The sequence below is a fragment of the Rhinolophus hipposideros genome (assembly GCF_964194185.1).
Source record: "Rhinolophus hipposideros genome assembly, chromosome: 2".
Classification (NCBI taxonomy): domain Eukaryota; kingdom Metazoa; phylum Chordata; class Mammalia; order Chiroptera; family Rhinolophidae; genus Rhinolophus; species Rhinolophus hipposideros.
Genome location: NC_138048.1, coordinates 109,239,070 through 109,256,303, shown reverse-complemented (window position 1 = coordinate 109,256,303; position 17,234 = coordinate 109,239,070). Strand labels below are relative to the sequence as shown.

Genomic DNA, 17,234 nt, shown 5'->3' with positions numbered 1-17,234 from the left:
ACCCAGGGCTGTGACAAAAGGCATCCACTTCTGTGAGCCCTGACTTCAGGCTGCTTGTGGGGAAGGCCCCAGACAGCTGCTTGGAGCTTTGGGGCTGGGTGGCGGGGCTAAGCCTGAGCTGAGTGCTGACACCTTTGCCTTTGCTTTGTGAACATTAAGCTGATCACCTATGATTTGTGCATGTCTCTTTGTATGTAGTATTGTCGCGCAGGGGACCCTGCTCGCTGTGCCATTTGTCATGCAGGGTGGCCTGCGGGGTCTCAGCTCCCGATCCCCACATAAGAACGCAGGATGTGGCTAGGTCAAAAAGGAACACCCACGGAGCCATAGGTAGGGGAGTCATACCACTGTGGGCTCAATGGAGGCTGGGTTCACACGACGTGTGACCTGCTGTCCACTTTGCTGCCAACTGACTGACTCTCCTTGACTCTCCTTCACTCTCCTCAGCTTCCCTCCGTAACCGCAGCAGTTATATCAGTGGCCAATGGCTCACGGGTTACAGCTGACGGCCAACTAGCCACAGCTGCTGGCCATCTGATCACAGCTGATGGCCATTTACTACCCAAGCCAGCACCTTTCTATGTGAGGCCGACAGCCTGGAAACTGCTTTCTGGGGCTCTGTCCCCACAAGTATGTTCTGATAAAATGTGTACTTGAAAAGATTCCACTGTCGGGGAGGGGGAGCGGCAGCCAGAGCTGTCAGTCAAAGAGGGCAGGGTTTCCCTTTCAGAAGGTGACTGAGTCCGGGCCCTCTGCTGCCCAGCTCGTACCCGTGGTTAGTACACTTACACCTCGCTATAAGGGCAGAGCTCATGTAAAACGTTCTTATCAATAATAATTACATAATAACTATAACAAAATAAAGGAGGCAAGTGTAATGCAGGGTCTCAGCTCCCACTCCCCGCACAAGAACACAGTTTATGGTGAGGCCAAAAAGGAACAACGGAGCCATAGATAGGGGCATCATACCACTGTATGGCGGCTGGTTGAGACACAAAAGCAAATATCTGCCAGTACCTCAACGAGGGGTCTTCCTGCACCCCCATCTCGCTGGCGGTCACAGGAAGTAGGATCAACACGATCCACGATCCACAATCCACATTCCGCTTGCTAACCGCACTTGCTAGCCGCAATCCGCCGACCGCTTCTCTGCCAACCAACCAGCCAACCCCTGAGTGTAGCCACGGCAGCTGTATTAGTGGCCAATGGCTAACTGCTTACAGCTGATGGCCATCTACTACCTGAGCCAGCACCTTTCCTTGTGAGGTCGAGAGCCTAGAAACTGCTCTCAGGGACTCCATCCCTATAGCAAGAGAAAAGTTTTTAAATATTTCTCCCCCAAAATACAATATTACATTTTGTAAAATATTTGGAAATAGTGGAGGAATGAGATTGGCAAGGAGAGGGGAGGGGACCCAGGAAATGGTGAGCGCGAATGCAAACTGCTTGCGTTATTTAATGGTAACATGTATGGACATAAGAGGGACAATCTCCGTGTCCAGATTAATTAGCATGAGTAAGGAGCCATGTGTTACCCCTGGAGTAACTGATGTGCTGCCAGGTTTTCTTGCTTTTCTTCTAGTATTACTACATGTGTGTGTGCCTGTGTGTATTCTTAAAAATACAGTTTTGTCATGAAAAGCTAAGTGGCAAACACAGGACAACTAGGCAAGAAAAGGCCACTATAGCCTGTTGGATGGAAGCTCTCAGAGAAGACAAACGGTCCCCGGCCGTAGTCTGGCCCATTTCCCCAAGAGCTCACAGCACGGGATACCTGGTGCCATGTAAGAAAGTACCCCCAAACATAGGGGCCCGAGACAGCAGGAAATGTGTCTTATCTCGCGGCTGCTGAGGGGCGGGGTTTGGGAGTGGCTCCTCTGGGTGAGTCTGGCTCTGGGTCTCTAACAGGGCCGCGTCACTGGAGGCTCGACCAGGGTTGGAGGAGGTGCTTCTGGAGTGGCAGCTGACTTCCCCCAGAGCAAGCAACCAGGGGAAAGCCACAATGCTTTGGGTGACCTCAGCTCGGGAGTCATACACAGCAGTCCAGCAGTTCTGTTCATAAGAAGCAAGTTCTTGAGTCCAGCCCACGCTGGAGGGGAGAGGGGCAAAGCCCCACCACTGGAAGAGACCAATATCAAAGATGTGCCGACTTCTTTTAAAGCCCCCAGCAGCCCCTTCTGGGGAAGGTGTGAGCAAGGCCTGTCCAAGTCCTGGGGACACACCATGGACAGCAGGCTGGGGTGCGGCAGGTCCGAGACATTAGGTAGGCATGCAGTCGGGGAGTGGGCAGAACCTCTGACCATGAGAAGGACTTACGGTGGTTGAGCCTTGTTGTAGATGGTCTTGCTGGGCCATTTGTTCCATTGTCCTTTTAGGTTGGTCAGAGTCCAGAATCTTCCTGTCCCTTGTCTGGAGCTGAATGAAGAGATGGTGGGTCCTTCATTCAGCATTCTGCCTGTGGTCACCTGGCCACGCACCTTCCCTGTGGGGCCCCTGCTGCAACTGTTTGTCGCATTGCAGGTGCAGACACTCTGCTTGCCACTCCAGAGAACAGATCTCCCGACCTCTGTTGGGGTGACGGAGGGGCCCACGTGGGTTCCACTTGCTTCTCAGCTGGCTCTCCCGTCCCCTCCACTGAGGTGGGGTCCCGCCGGGCACGTGTACCGAGGCCTCAGAGCCACCCAGCACTTAACCAGATGGGCGTTTGTGCCTGGAGAACTTCTAGAAGACTGTGGCAGGTGGCTTGGAGGAGCTTCCCGCCCACCTGCTCTGGCCTGGAGCTTGCCCAACCTGCTCATCCATCAGCCACAAGGAAGACCTTCCCTGGGCTCCCACAACAGCCTCATCTGCCTGCCCCCAACTCCTGGTCTGTGGGCTACGCAGGTGCTGCAGCCCAGGTACAGGGTCCCACAGCCTGCTGGGCGGGGACCTGCCTAGAGCATGTCCCCTGCAGCCCCCACAAAGGTTTCCGCTCTAGGTGGAGGATGGAAGGACAGGCACACCTGGTGACAGCGGCTCCAGTGGGGTCGCTGTGCGGTGACGGCTGGTTCTAGGGTGGTGACGGTGGAGAAGGGTTGGGTCTGTATGATGTTTAGGAGGCCCAACCAAAGCGCCTGGAGGGGTTGGGACACGGAGGGATTTGGTCACTCTGGAGGGAGGGGCAGGCCAGCCAGAGCTGGAGGGCCTCTTTCTGGGGGTCCATATGGGAAGCCCACCCACTGCCCTGCCCCCCTGCACCCCTTTAACTCTGGCTGGGTTGCTGCTCTGCCTGGTCCAGCAGGCTGCCCCTCTCGCCCTCTGTGATGAGGTCAGCTCCGCTGGAATGAGGGGAGCTGCTCACAGAGCACAGGGTACCTCGGTTCCACCTCCGAGGTAGGGAACGCCGCACTTGAACACGTGGGAGGACAAAGTGGTGTCTGTTCACCCATTCATTCATTCATTCATTCATTCACTCATGTACTCATGTACAGCACTGTTGAGACTGGCAGGCCGGGCCTTGGGGCCGGTGGCAACTCCACCCAGCCCACGGAGCTCACGGCCTGGCCACTCCGCCCGTCTGCTGATGTGCATGGCTGGCAGCTGACTGCCGGCGTAAAGCGGATTTGCCTTTCGGAAGTCATGCTTGTTCAGTTATTCAGAACATTTTTCTTTTATTTTCTTTTAAAGATTTTATTGGGGGAAGGGGAGCAGGACTTTATTGGGGAACAGTGTGTACTTCCAGGACTTTGTTCCAAGTCAAGTTGTTGTCCTTTCACTCTTAGTTGTGGAGGGCGCAGCTCAGCTCCAGGTCCAGTTGCCATTGCTAGTTGCAGGGGGCACAGCCCACCATCCCTTGGGGGAGTCAAATCGGCAACCTTGTGGTTGAGAGCCCACGGCCCATGTGGGAATCGAACCGGCAGCCTTCGGAATTAGGAGCATGGAGCTCCAACCTCCTGAGCCACCAGGCCGGCCCCTCAGTTATTCAGAATTAATCAGAATGGCAGGACCACGTGCAGAGGACGAATAGCCTGGAATCCCCTCTATAGCACACTGTGTGCATTGTTCAGTGTTTCCTTCCAATATGTACACATATGCACATACATATATACATGTCCACATACATACTTTTTACATATGTGCTCTCTCTCAGTGGCCTGTCCCTGGGATCCCTACTGATTTCCCAGAGGGGACTCTCAGAGTCCCACGAGAATTAACGGAGGTGCGGTCTCTCCAAACTGTCCTCAGAGCAGCAGGTCAGCAGTCAAATGACAGGCATGTGAGGCGCACGTCCAGCCCAGCTCAGGTAACCAGCCAAGAGCCAGGCAGCTTCACTAGCTTGAGTCTAACTGCGTCCAGAGTATTGTCTTGTTCTGGGTGCCCACCCCCCATCCACAGACACACCGGCCCCTCCCAGCATGCTCTCGCCCCCTCCTTTGTCCTGCCTCCTGCTTCACGGCGGTTATCACGCTGTCTGAGGCTACAGTTCTCTTGTGTGTGACCTATCCCTCCACTGGAATATCCCTCCAGACCCTGTGCCTGGCAAAATGCTCAGCTTACAGAGGACCCACGAGAAGCTTTCTTGAATGAATGAATGGGCATGGACTGTGAAGCACAAGGCAAGGAGATCTGAGCCGAGAGCACAGCTGTGCAAAGGCCCTGGGGTGGGGAGGAGCTTGGCCCTTTGAGGAACAGAAAGGGGCAGGGCACAGTGGGGCCAAAGGCAGAGGGGGGTGGGCCTCGGGCACAGATGGCTCCAGGCAGAGTGGGGTGTGAGGTCTGCGTCTCATCTCGCTGTGACTCCCGTTCATGGCATTTCTCCGCTATTACAGCAAGTTCTCAGCCAGCCGGCTCAGCCTACACACCAGGCACCAGAAACGCAGGGGTTCAGACATCCCAAAATAAACACACACCCCTGGAGAGCACGTCAAACCACACAAAAGTGACTTTAGTTTCAGCACACATGATGGCTCGTGTCACCTCAGACGGGCTGTGTTTACAAGCCAGTGTTGCCAGCACTTGGAATTTTCCAGTTCCTCTTGGCACTAATCTGGACACTTCCAGGGGTGCGGGAGCGTGTCCCCTGTCCCTCTCGTGGCAGTCACAATGAGCACAAGCACTGAGGTCCACCCATGCGGGGGTGGGGCCCGCTCTCACTCAGGCCCTCCTCCTGCGCTGTGGTGGCCCCTCCTGGATCAGGAGGGGAAGGTGGGCGCTTCTGCCAGCGGGCGGGACATGCTCTGGATGGCCCATTGTAGGATGCCATCAAAGGAGTGCTGTGGGACAGAGCAGAGTGAGGGCGCTGGGGACCTGGGGTCTGGGAAGGGCTGGAGGAGTGGACCTCCTATCAAAAGAAGTTGAGGCCCCTAAAAGCCACATGTTCTTCCCAGAGATTCTGGCTGCTTGTCTTCGGGTCGAGGAGTGGCAGATCTACAAAGGGCCCAGGGTTGGGAGCCCACCCCACACTGGGAAAGTCGTGGCCTCCAAGTCACGCTTTGTGGGCCATAGTGCTGGCTCTGCAGCCATGTCTGGGCCCTGGGACCCCTGGGCAGGCTAACACGGGGAGCGGCTCAGGGCTCCTGCGCGTGTGCGGAGGGGTCAGCGCCATCCTGGAGTGTGGCCCTGTGCTGCATGGAGTGCTTGGGGCCAGGTGTCCTAGGCCCCCGGTGGTGGCTAGGGTGCTGGCTGCCTTGGGGCGGGAATGGGGGAGCAGTGCAGCAGGAGGTGGGGGGCAGGTGCAGGCCCAGCCAGGGGGTACGGTACCTCGCTCAGGAGGGACTCCAGGTCATCCCGGTGAGGGACAGGCTCGTGACCAGAATCGTCCCCTGCCTGGAACCCAGGAAAGGGCAGGTGAGCCCAACTTGCACACCCCCGCTGGGAACATCCATGGCAACAGGGCTCCCCACAGAGGCAACAGGAGCTGGGCTGGGGGACTGGTGCCAGGGCCGTCAGGGTGCTGCAGGCGCTTCTGTTGGGGGTGGGGCGGTGAGAACTGAATTCTAATACCTCACTCCTTCTGGGGGTGTGGGGCACATGCGAACTTGGGGCATGAGCAAGCTTGGGGTGGCCTGCCCAGGGCCCTGCACCTCAGGAAGCTGGCTGCCCCAGGCCCCCCAGGCCGGCCTGCCTCCACATGCTGTGTGTGGCCCTCTGGGGAGTGAAAGGCGACTCAGAGAACACTGCCCCTGATGTAAAACGGAGGCCCAGAGAGGAAAGTGCCCAGTCCATGGCCAGCCACTCAACCAGCCAACAAGCATGGCCAGGGCCAGCCGTGCCCTTTGGCAAGGGGCCAGAGCAGGCAACGAGGCTGCCCCCAGGAGGGGACAACAGAAGGCCGTTCTAAGGGGAACCCTGTGACATTGCCAGCTTTGTAGCTCAGAGCAGCCAAATGTCAGCACCTCCAGCTGGGTGGGCCTGATAAACACAGGCCCTGCCCAGGGCCCAGCAGCCCTAGGTGCTGGGATCAGGCGCAGTGCCCCAGGTGTACAGAGGCCTCAGGAAAGGGTCTGGGCGCCACACCCCCAGGCATGTGACTACGCCTTGGGAAGAGGGCTGGAGGAGGGGCAAAGGAGGCCACTTTTTACTTCAAAATGGCATCACATTTTACATCAAATGAAAAGAAAGGGGCCTTTGCTGTTACGAGAAAAGAACCTAGGTCTCAATAAAGCATCTTCTGGAGGGAGGCACCCCCTCCCTGGAGACCTCCGTGAAGGCTTCCTGGAGGAGAAGCCATGTCAGGGGGCTTGGGGACCCTGAGAGAGGCTTCCAGCCGGAGCAGGACTCCCGCAGCTGTGAGCCCCCCTCATGGGCGGGGCCTTGATGCAGTGTCTGGGGTACCCTGTCTGCCACACAGTGTGTCTGCGAGCCTCAGGCTCAGCTAAGAAGCAGGATGGGCATGGATGGGGTTGGGACTTGTCACCCCAGGGGGCCCCCAAAGATTCCTCTGGGGCAGGGACTTGGTCAGGAAGGCCTCTGTGTAGGGCAGCCAGGGCGAGAGACGCCACACTGTGGCGGCTCCTGACCGGGGACACACGGGACCCCACCCCTCCTCCAGGTTGTGAGGGAGCCCTGATGACTCGCTCACAGCTGGGGCCATGGCCACGTGAGGACTGAGAGTTACTTCTCTCCAGGGACTCCTGGCACTGGATGGGGCAGGACGGGGTGGATGGGGGTGTAGATGGAGGAGGGGTTCTAGGGAAAGGAACCTCACAAGTGGTCTGATCCCCACTTCCTATCTGGGCAGGTCCTGGCGGGTAGTCTCGCCCCAGGCATCTAGCTTCCTTAGCAAAAGGTTTATCTTTGCCGTCAGCCAGCCCTGTCCCTCCTTCCTGTGTGTCTGGCTTCACACACCTTTGAAATGCCTTTCAGACCCTCCTTCTAAGACTTAACCACCCTCCAGAGAGCAAACAAATTTAACAACCTGTAATCCCCACCTTGCCTTCTCCCACCTCCATGTAATCCTCTTTACTGCACCTCCTTAATCTCAGATGCATAAAAGAAACTGCAATTGGCAGGAGCATTTATCTCAGTCTGTTGAGACCTGATTTCTGAGGCATATCTTCTGTTTGCCTCCAATACATTTTTATAAAAATTCTCTGCAGGTTTGGACTTTCTTACCTGGACAGGGGTGAAAGCAGACTGGGTGAGATTAGGCCGTGTGCGTGTGCGTGTGTGCACGTGTGTGTGCGCGCGTGCGTGTGCGCGCGCGTGTATGCACGTGTGCGCGCGTGTGTGTGCGCGCGTGTGTGTGCGTGTGTGCGCGCGTGTGCGTGTGTGCGCGCGCGTGTGCGTGTGTGTATGCACGTGTGTGTGCGCGTGCGTGTGCGCGCGTGTGTGTATGCACGTGTGTGTGCGCGTGTGTGCGCGCGCGCGCGTGTGTGCGTGTGTGTGCGCGCGTGTGCGTGTGTGTGCGTGTGTGCGCGCGCGTGTGTGTGCGCGTGTGCGCGCGCCCGGTTGTCGCCTGTGCCTGCTCGTGCCCAGCGCGGGGCTCCCTTGCTCGCGGCCACCCCACCCCTCCCCCGGGGCAGCAGGGCTCCGTGCACAGCATCCCCGGGCTTGGGGGCGGCGCTGGGGGCTAGAGAAGCTCTGGGCACAGACGTGCGTCCAGCTTCCTGTCATTGCTGTCCAGGCGGGTTTCCTTTTCAAATAGATTAACCCAAAACAAGTCGATTTCAACAAAAACACTGCATGTAAATAAGGACCACACGGTTGGGGTTGTAGTGCGAACCCGCGAAGCTGGCGGGAGCCTCGCCTGGAGATGGGCTCCCCCACCCCCAGGCCCCCCCTCCCCACGGCTGCACTGACCTTGGCGGCTCCCGGGGCCTGGCGCGCGGAGCTGGGGGCGGGCGCCCCCTCCCCTGGAGCCGGAGCTGGAGTCGAGGCGGGGTCTGCGGCGCAGGATCTGCAGCGCAGGACGGCCCTGCGCACAGGAGACAGGCTGCGGGCCGCCCGGGCTCGGCCAGGGGGTGTGGGGGGGTCTTCCCCGTAGCCGCGGGGCCGCCCCCAGCTTCCCCTGCCATGCCATCGCACTCACCCGGGCCTGGCCCCCGCGGGAAAGTGGCAGCGCCAGTGGAAGGCGGCGGCGCAGTGAGCGCACCGCAGCGCATCCGCGCCATCCCCGCACACCCCGCACCTCGCGCCCGACGTGGGGCCCTGCAGAGCGGACACGGCTGTGACCCGGGGCTAGCAAAGGGGTGCAACCCACTCTGCGCCGCCCCAGGGACCCCACTGGGGCTGGACGTCGGGGAGGGGCGTTCGTAACGCCCCGCGGTTTGGGGATCCCAGCCCCAGGAAGTCAGGGGCGCCCTGCACCTTAGGGCTGCAGCCTAGAGAAACCGGGTGCCCCGACCCGTTCCCCCTTAGTGGTCCCCTTACCCCCTTTAGAGCTGGTCCAGGAGTCCCCGGAATGGCTCGCCCGGAAGGAGGCGGGAGAAGCTGGGGGACCTGGGGACTCTCCAACATCCCATCCCTACTATTGTCCTGCCTCTTTTTGGGGTGGGGATTTCAGGAACCAGGAAAGAATGCCTCACCTCTGCTGGAATCCCTCTGGATCCCCCACCTTGTCCTGGGTGCTCATAGCACCCAGCTGCGTGCCTCCCTCCAGCTTCTTCCCACCTGCAGTCCCATGGCCAATCTGGCTGCTCCGTCATAGGCCTCCTTGGAGTCCTGACCCCTAACCCCCATCAGACTCCTACTCACTTTCCCCGCGCCACTCTCCAGTTTCAGGTTTGCCTGACTGCCCTACAGGCCCTGAGCTCCCCAAAACCAACTACTAGCCCCAGCCCCCTGACCTGCTGCCCCTCGGGGCCCACACATAGTAGGGGGCACAGGGCCGAGGGCTCCAGCACGGGTAGGGGGGCCGCGGAAGGTGGGGCCAGCAGGTGCTTGTAGGTGACAGCAGTGTGCAGCCCGGCTGGAGTCTCCTTGGGCAGTCCCCTCGCCTCCTCTCCTGCCGACCTGAGACCCAGGATGACCTGCAATCAGAGGGTCAGTGCTTGGGGTGCTGCAGGGGGCCTGCCCAGCACCACCCAGGGAGGCAGTGACTACTGGGGTCCTGGGAGGAACCCCACAGTGGGTCAGACGGGGTTTGGTAGTCTCAGCTCTGGTCATCAGCCCTCGACCCTTTCCGCCTCTAAAGGCAGGGTGCTCTGGGCTTCCGGCTGTCAGAGTAAACCCTCGGTCCACACCCAAGCATGTGCCACATCCTCCATGTTGTTGCTGCAACAGACACTGCAAACATTTGGGAAAACATTATCCGTGCCCAAAGTGCGTTCCCTGTGTTGGGCAGAGCCAAGGCCCCCAGTCAGAGCGCTGAGAAGCGGGCCATGTGGCAGGGCTGAAGTGAGCGTGCACTGCTCAATGGCCAGGGCAGGACTGACCCACAGGAGTGGCCACAGGGCAGTATTCCAGGCAGGCAGAGGGCCTGGGGGTGGGCCTGTGCTTACCGGGGTCTCAGCAGGCAGCTCCTGGGGCCGCGGCTCCTCGGCCCGGGGCAGGTCCCTCTGCACTCCTCCCTGGAGGCAGCTGGAACACCTCCAGGTCCCACTGCTCATGTCACCAGCCAGAGGCATGCAGGGCAAGACAGGGGGATGATAGAGTCCCAAAGCCACAATGCAGGGGGGGTCTGAGGGCTCCTCCAGCTCACCCTTTCCTTTTACAGATGGGGAAACTGAGGCTCACGCAGGCAGTGGGCAGAGTCACAATGGAAGGGCCTGCATGCCCAATATTTACGCCTGGTGGGGTGGCTCTCACCAGCGTGGTCAGTGTCCCCTTGAGTGCTTCTCTGATGAACCCCCAAAATGCCCAGCTCTGCACCTGCAGCAGCCATGCCTGGCTCTCACTGGCCTGGCCTGCAGGGGGGACTTGCTAGGTTGGGATTTATATCCCGAGACCCACCTCCTTCCATAAGGGGGCGGGTGCCCAGCAGAAAGGAGCCGGTCACGTGCAAGAAGGAAGAGAATGGAAGAATGACAGATGATCAGGACAGGGGAAGGGTGCGGGAAACAACATGATGACCCTGGCTGCACCCACTTGCTTTGTGCCAAAGCATCTGAGGCTCAGAGAGATGTGAGCAGGTCAAGGTCACACAGAGAGCGAGCAGGCGGGGCCAGGGCTAGACTCCACCCAGGCTGTTCCCGCAGACCACCGGGACCTGTGGCCACTGGTGGGGAGACAGGGCTCTGTCAGTGGGCCAGGGGAAGGGGTGCCAGGAGGCAGACTGGCCCTTGGGGTGCAGCCCTGTGGCCTCTGTGCTCCTCAACCCCGACTTGCGGTGAACTGTGCTTGGGGTAGGGGGTCAGCTGCTTGTGGGAGATTAGCCCGCAGTGTGGGGTGAGATGGGGCAGGCTGGCCACTCTTTGCCTCGGGCCTCCATTCTGCTTTGTCACCCTCAGGGGCCTGTGGCCAGGCTGGAAGGGACACTGTGGTCACACAGGGAGGTGGATGGACAGAGCCCAGGCCGCAGCTCCACTGCCCAGTGACCTGAACCAAGACCCCCCACCAGTCGTCACTCCCCATCCATAGACTGGAAAGGCCTCTGGGCATCCTCCCACTCAGGGTCAGTGGGCAGAGGGCCCCCCGAAGCCAGCGGATGGGAGCTGCGGAGGCGCACCTGGGAATCTCCCGGAGTGGTGGGGACAGGCAGGCCAGGTGGAAGGCCCGGGGGCAGCCGTCACAGCAGATGAGCTCCCCGCCATCACGGCACACTGCACACTCATCCTCGTTCTTCTGACACAGGAAGAGATGGCGTCCTCTGGGAGATGGGGGATGGGGCCACGCCCTCCCCTAGAGCCCCAGAACAGCGCCCCTCTTGGCTGCTACCTGCTCCTGGGGCCCCCCAGACCGTGTTCACCCCCGCACCTGTCCTGGTACATCCCTCTTGGGAAGAACAGGTTTTCTCGTGGGCACCTGTGCCCCAGGAGGTCCCTCAGCTGCACTCACACAGCCACGCTGCCCTTCCTCATAGGGCAGCAGCCGGGCAGGCCCAGTGCTGTTCCTGTCGGCCCGGCCACCTGCTGTCCCCTCCACCCAAGGCCTCCTGCTGTGCCCCTGTCTGTGTGGTGCCCACCATGTCCTCCTAGATGCTGCCTCCTCCAGAAGCCCCTGGGCTACCAGGCTGGGCAGCCCTGCACAGCAATGAGCACACTCATGCCAGTCCCCTGGACCCCTCCAGCTGGGAGCAGGCCCGGGTGCCACTGGCTCCTGGGTGCCTGGCTCAGCACAGCTCCTGGGACAGTTCTGCCTCATTAAGAAACGGTGCTGGTAGCCCAAGGACGCACTTGACACTTGGGCACCTGGCTTTCATCAGGGGCCACTGCCCCACCCACGGGCCAACTGTGAGACGAGGGACAGCTGGCACCTGGACCAAACACCACGACTTTAAAAGACCAGGAGGACTCACTCTCCTTGACGTACTTGAATTTTTAAAACTGTGCGTTATCAGAACAAAGTACTATTAAAAAAAGAACTCCTCCCTGTGGAGAAAAGCTTAGGCCTTGTCCTGCAGACTTTGGAGTGAGTGACCTGGACAAGCGGGCAAGTAGCAGGACAGCCGGTGAGGTCATGGGGTGAGGGGCACCTCCGTGTCTGGGCGTTACCTGGTGGAGGTGGGGCTCGCTGGGGAGGGAAGGGGGGGTTGGGCCCCTGCCTTGCTGACCTGCCCTCGGGTCCCCTCCAGCCTGCAGGGGAGAAAAGAGGGTCACCAACAGGGGATGCAGCCTGGCAGTGACTCCCAGCCCCAGCAGAGCTCCTGCCCCAGCAGGGACGCTGCTCTGTTCTGGGTGCTGGTGGAGGGGGCAGGACGGTGCCAAAGGGCCTCCCTGGGGGGGTTGGGGCAACACTTACAGGGGCAGCAGCCTGGGTCCCCTTGGCTCGGACCAGGGTCTTCAGGCCAGCACCACTGCGGGCCTTGTTCTTCCCCGCACTGGGGTCTTCAAACTTGCTGGGCGTGTAAACACCCCCAACCTGGATGCACTTCTGGGCACCACCTGGGAGGAGATGCTGACGGGCCTGGCTGCCTGCACAGCTGGCCCTGCTCGGCCGCAGTGCAGGCCCCAGGCCCGTGGCCGGCGGGTAGCAGAAGCTGTGAGCTCTGCACCTGGGTGCTTCTCCCCACCCGCTCCCACTCAGGTCTGGGGCCAGGGACCCGGGCACAGGAGGGCTCTCTGCTGGGGGACTGTACTGGGTGAAGCGTGTCTCCCCCAGATTCATGTCCTTGAAATATCAGAATGGACTTTAGTTGCAGGTAGGGTCTTTGCAGATGGAATTAGTTAAGATAGGCTCACATTGAACCCTACGTCCAATGGCTGGTGTCTTTATGAGAAGAGGTAACAGAAAGACATATGGAAGACACCCTGTGACAACGGGGTCAGAGGCTGGAAACAGGCAACCAGGGAGCCAGCAGCCACCAGGAGCTGGGAGAGGCAAGGAGATATTCTGCTCTCCAGTCTCCTGTGGGAGGGTGGCTTTGCCGACACCTCGAATTTGGAATTTCTGTTGCTTTACGTTGCCCAGTTTGAGGCAATTTGTCATAACAGCCCAGGGAACTAAGGTGGGGTCCTTGGGCCCATCCCTGGTGAGAGCCCAAGGCCCACAGCAGCTCCCTGGGGCCAGCTGGTCCTGGCTGTCCTCAGCAAAGCCAGTGAGAGCCCAGCACAGAGGGTGCAGGAAGGCAGTGCTAGGGTACTACAGACTGTCCTGCTGAGAGAGTGGCCCTGCAGAGGGTCCGAGCAGCACAGCCATGCCCGAAGACCAGACCCCATGAGCAAGGACGTTCATTCTCAGGGTGTGAGTGTGAGCTGGCAGGGCTCACCCAAGTGGACAGAAGTGATCCAGGATGTGGCCACGGACCGCTGGCCTCTCGGAAGTCTCCAGGCCTGCGCATCCGGGAGTCCCTGCCCCCTTGGGGGCCCTCAGAGCTCCTGCCCCTCCAGAGCCACTGGCTGCCCACTGTCCTGTCTGCTCTGGGGCCACCAGAGAGCTAAGGGGGTCATGGGCTCAGGGGGCTTGTGCCGTCTACCTGACTCAAACACCTGCTGGATGAGGATGCCCTCCACGGCCCCACAGGCTCCTGGGACGTCCCCAGAGGACACAGCCACAGCTCTCTGGACCGAAGTGGACATGGTCTGGATTCCTGGGGAAGGGAGCACCAGATGGTGGTCAGCAATTGGCGTGCTGGCCCCTGAGCACCTCCTGTGTGTGGGCGGTGGGGACCGAGGGCCGGGCTATGGGATCCTTCTTTCCTTCCACTAGGGCAGGTCTCCGAGGAGGCCGGCCCCTCACACAGACAGGCAGACAGCCCTGTGTCAGAGCAGAGATGGGTGTGAGTGAGTGTGAGGATGGGGCGTGAGGAGTGTGGTGTGTGTGTGTGTGTGTGTGTGTGTGTGTACTGACTGAACGTGGCGGGCGGGATGAACAGGGCCCCCTGGGACATGGCCCCAGGCTGTGCAGGGAGGGAGCAGAATACCCAGGACCTGCTCTTAGGTCAGTACATGGTGAGCACAGGAGGTCTCTGGTGTCCCGTGTCCCAGGGCAGGGAGGAGACCAAGGAGGCTTCTCTGGAGAAAGCAGTCGAGCTGGCCATTGGATGGGCACAGGAGAGGTGACCCAAGGCGTGCCCTCTTTCCCGGGTGTGGCTTTGGGGTGAGACTCCAGGCCAGCGTGGTCCCAGGTGCCAGGACAGGCCCTTGGAGGGCAGGCCACCGGTGGAACCCCTGACCCTGGCCTAGGAGCAGGGGCCTGGGGCCTACTCACCGTTCCCCAGCGGGAGGCGCTGTGGCTCAGCGGTGGTCTCCGGCTTCTTGTGGGGCTTGGCCTTTGCTTGAGAGCCTGCAGGGGGAGGTGCGATAGCAGGCCCTCCTCTCGGCCAGGGCCAGTTGGCAGGCAGGATGGAGAGTGGGGAGGGGTATCACCCCCACTCCTGTGGATTCCCTCGCTTCCCTGGGCTCTGCTGTCTGCATCAGTGAAAAGGGACACCCACCTGCCTACTTCATGGGCCCTGGGACAACCTCCAGTGTGTCCACTTAAAGCCCCCAGGGGACCTCTGCTGCCTCCACTGGGGTGGCTCTGGCTGATCTGGGGGGGCACATGCTCCTGGAGCCAGCTGGAGGGCATGTGGTGGGGGCAGCGTCGGCCTTCCCAGGGTGGTCTGGGACCCAGCAGGCTCCTCAAACTGCATACCTGGGCTGGGGGCACCCCTTGGGGACAGGGCTGGCGCTGGCCGAGGCTCCTCCAGGACCTTCCTCTTGGTGGGGGGTCTGGGCAGGGGCACTGCAGCCTTGGGGCCGACTGGTGGCTTTCTCCCTTTCCGGGGCTGGCTGAGGTCCACATCTGCAGGGCGCGAGAAGGAGCGGGGCCTGGCCTCCAGTCTTTGCCTCTTAAAACTCCAGGTGGTCCTGGGCGATGTGTAGGGGCTCCCTAACCGCCCCCACAGACATACACACCCCTTCCCTTGTACCGTCCCGCTGCGGCCCCAGCCCCCAGCCCAGCGGCCCCACCTTTAGGGAAGCTGTCTAGGATGGGCTGTAGCCGGGTGTATCTTTCCAGGTTGAAGTCCTTGAAAAGAACCCTCCAGAAGTCCAGGATGACGGCTGAGTCTTGGGTCAGGAGCCAGGAGAGGAGCGCGTGGAAGGCCTGTGGGCAGCCCTCCTTCTCCTTCAGACGCAGTGTCTCCTGAAGCAAGGGCAGGCAGTGGGGGCCCTGCCTTGAGCTTCCCGGTGCCGCCTTTCCTCCCACCTCTACTGGGGGAGCAGAGGGCAGATGGCAACGCAGAGGAGGTGCTAGAGCCCTGGGCTCCGTGCCTGCCTCTTGGCGGGGGCAGGGGTGGGAATGGCATGTGGGCGTTGGGGAGAGGGCGGCCCACTTGGAACTCATGTCAGGGGACCATGCTCCTGGCTTGGACAGAGGCTTGGGGAGCTTGGGACCGGCCTTGCGGATCTGGGTTGGGGGCGGTCCTGGAACTTGTCCTGGGACCATCCCGTCAGCTGGTGGCTGGGGCAGTGGGGACCGGGCCAGCTCTAACTCGGCTTGGGGACCGTCCCCGGCTGGTAGGAGGGGCAGGGAGGGGATAGCGAGGGTCACTGCGGGCGGGCGGCGGGGTGCTGGGGGTGCGGGGCTGGGGGTCCATCTGGAACTCATCTTCCCCGCTGCCCCCCCACCCCGCTCCTGGGGGGCGCGAGGGGACGGCCACGGCGAGCGGGGTCTGCGTTGGGCCCACCTGAAACTTGTCCTCGGGAACCACGTCGCGGTCGGCTAGCGCGTGCAGCAGCGGGAAGGCGCTGTCCACGGCCACGGCGATCTCCGTGCGGTGCCGCCTCAGGAGCCGGCGCAGCGCCGCGTCCCCGCCCGCGCGGGCCTCTCCCGCCATCGCGGGTCTGGAGCGTGGGCCTAGGCCCCTCGCCCCGCCGGACCTGTGGCTTCTGGGCCGTGTGTGCCTCCTGGCCCTCCTCCCCGAGCCGGGGGGCCTGTTATAATGGACCCCCCGCGGAGCGAGCCAAGGCCGCGCTGCCCCGAAGCCAGTCAGGCCGGGGGCTTCCCGAGGGGCAGGACTGGGACTTCCCCCAACCCAGTAAGCCGCCCGTGCCCCACCTGCCAGCGGGTTGCTGGCCTGCCTTTGCTTTGTAAAGGGAACTTCTGACCCAACCCTCCCGGTCCCCGCTCATGTGGACCAGGTCTCAGGAAAGCAAAGCCACTTCATGTGACATCGAATGGCACCTGCTGGGCCAGCGGCTCTGAAACTCCCACACAAAAGCACCGAGGGGCTCTGTGGCACGCTGTTGTGGCTTTAGGCGTGAACGGTGAATGTCCCTCGGCAGGCAGCTCAGCGGCCCTCTCCTTTGGGCATCATCCCCCCCACTAAGGTCACTGTGCACCTGGTAGGTTTTCTCCCCGCAGTGGCTAAACGGACATTGGGGGACGCGTTAGCTGTAAGACGATGGTTTAAGGGGAATTTAAAACTGCCAGGAAGATCAGTCTTCCCTTTTTCAAAGCCGTGAAACCCTTGCAGGTGTGCCTGTGCCATCGAGCTGGGACGACTGCTGCCTGCGTCACCAGCTGCTTCAAGATTAGCAAAGAGGCTCCTGTAGAATTCCGGACTTTCCCCCACGCGGGGTTTCCATGGCAGTCCCTACTGCAGGTGCCCTGGAGCTGCCAGCCTGTGTGGAGGGGGCCCCTGGCCAGGGGCTGAGCCTCAGTTTCTCCATGAGGCACCGGCGCAGCAATGAGCCGGCTGCTTGGTAGGCCATCTCTAGCCTCTGTCCTCGCCTGCAAGGGAGCAGGCAGGTTAGCTCCTGCACTGGCAGGCTTATTTCATTTATCAGGCTCTGCCCACAACGCATTCAGCAGTCCCTGTGATGAGCACTTTGCAAATGCATGACTCAATCTCAGAACTGCCCTGTTAGGGCAGCGCTGTTATTATCCCTGTTCTACAGATAAAGGCTGAGGCACAGAAATGTTAAGGAACTTGACCAAAGTCACACAGCAAGCACATGGCCTTGGATGGGTGGTGTCTAGGTCCATGCTCACAGCACGCAGGACACTCCTTGGGTGCCCGGGTCATGTCAGGCATACCACATGCAAAGATGAGGAAATGCTTCCCGTGTGACGCACCCAGAGGTCAAGGAGGGGTGAGGTCCCAGTGGTAGGTGGGGACTGGAGGGGCCCCACTCCTCAGCTGCTTGGCCTTGGCCCCTCAGAGGAGCCTGGACACTGTGATCCTCTCCCTTTGCCCCAGACGGAGGCTTCAGTCTCTGTGGCTCCACTGA

General features: G+C 60.8%; 1 protein-coding gene across 1 annotated transcript; it reads right to left on the bottom strand.

Moving 5' to 3' along the window:
- Nucleotides 1-4,410: 4,410 nt before the first annotated feature.
- AIRE (autoimmune regulator) lies at nt 4,411-15,838 on the bottom strand (the record flags this gene model as incomplete). The annotated part of the gene is made up of 14 exons (XM_081079635.1): nt 4,411-5,252; nt 5,740-5,801; nt 8,277-8,395; nt 8,510-8,628; nt 9,267-9,449; nt 9,921-10,020; nt 11,087-11,202; nt 12,072-12,152; nt 12,319-12,461; nt 13,493-13,606; nt 14,227-14,301; nt 14,653-14,802; nt 14,970-15,144; nt 15,689-15,838. The coding sequence occupies 14 exons, from the start codon at nt 15,836-15,838 to the stop codon at nt 5,172-5,174; spliced, it is 1,668 nt and encodes a 555-aa protein (XP_080935761.1). The 3' UTR covers nt 4,411-5,171.
- Between the last annotated feature and the right edge of the window lie 1,396 nt (nt 15,839-17,234).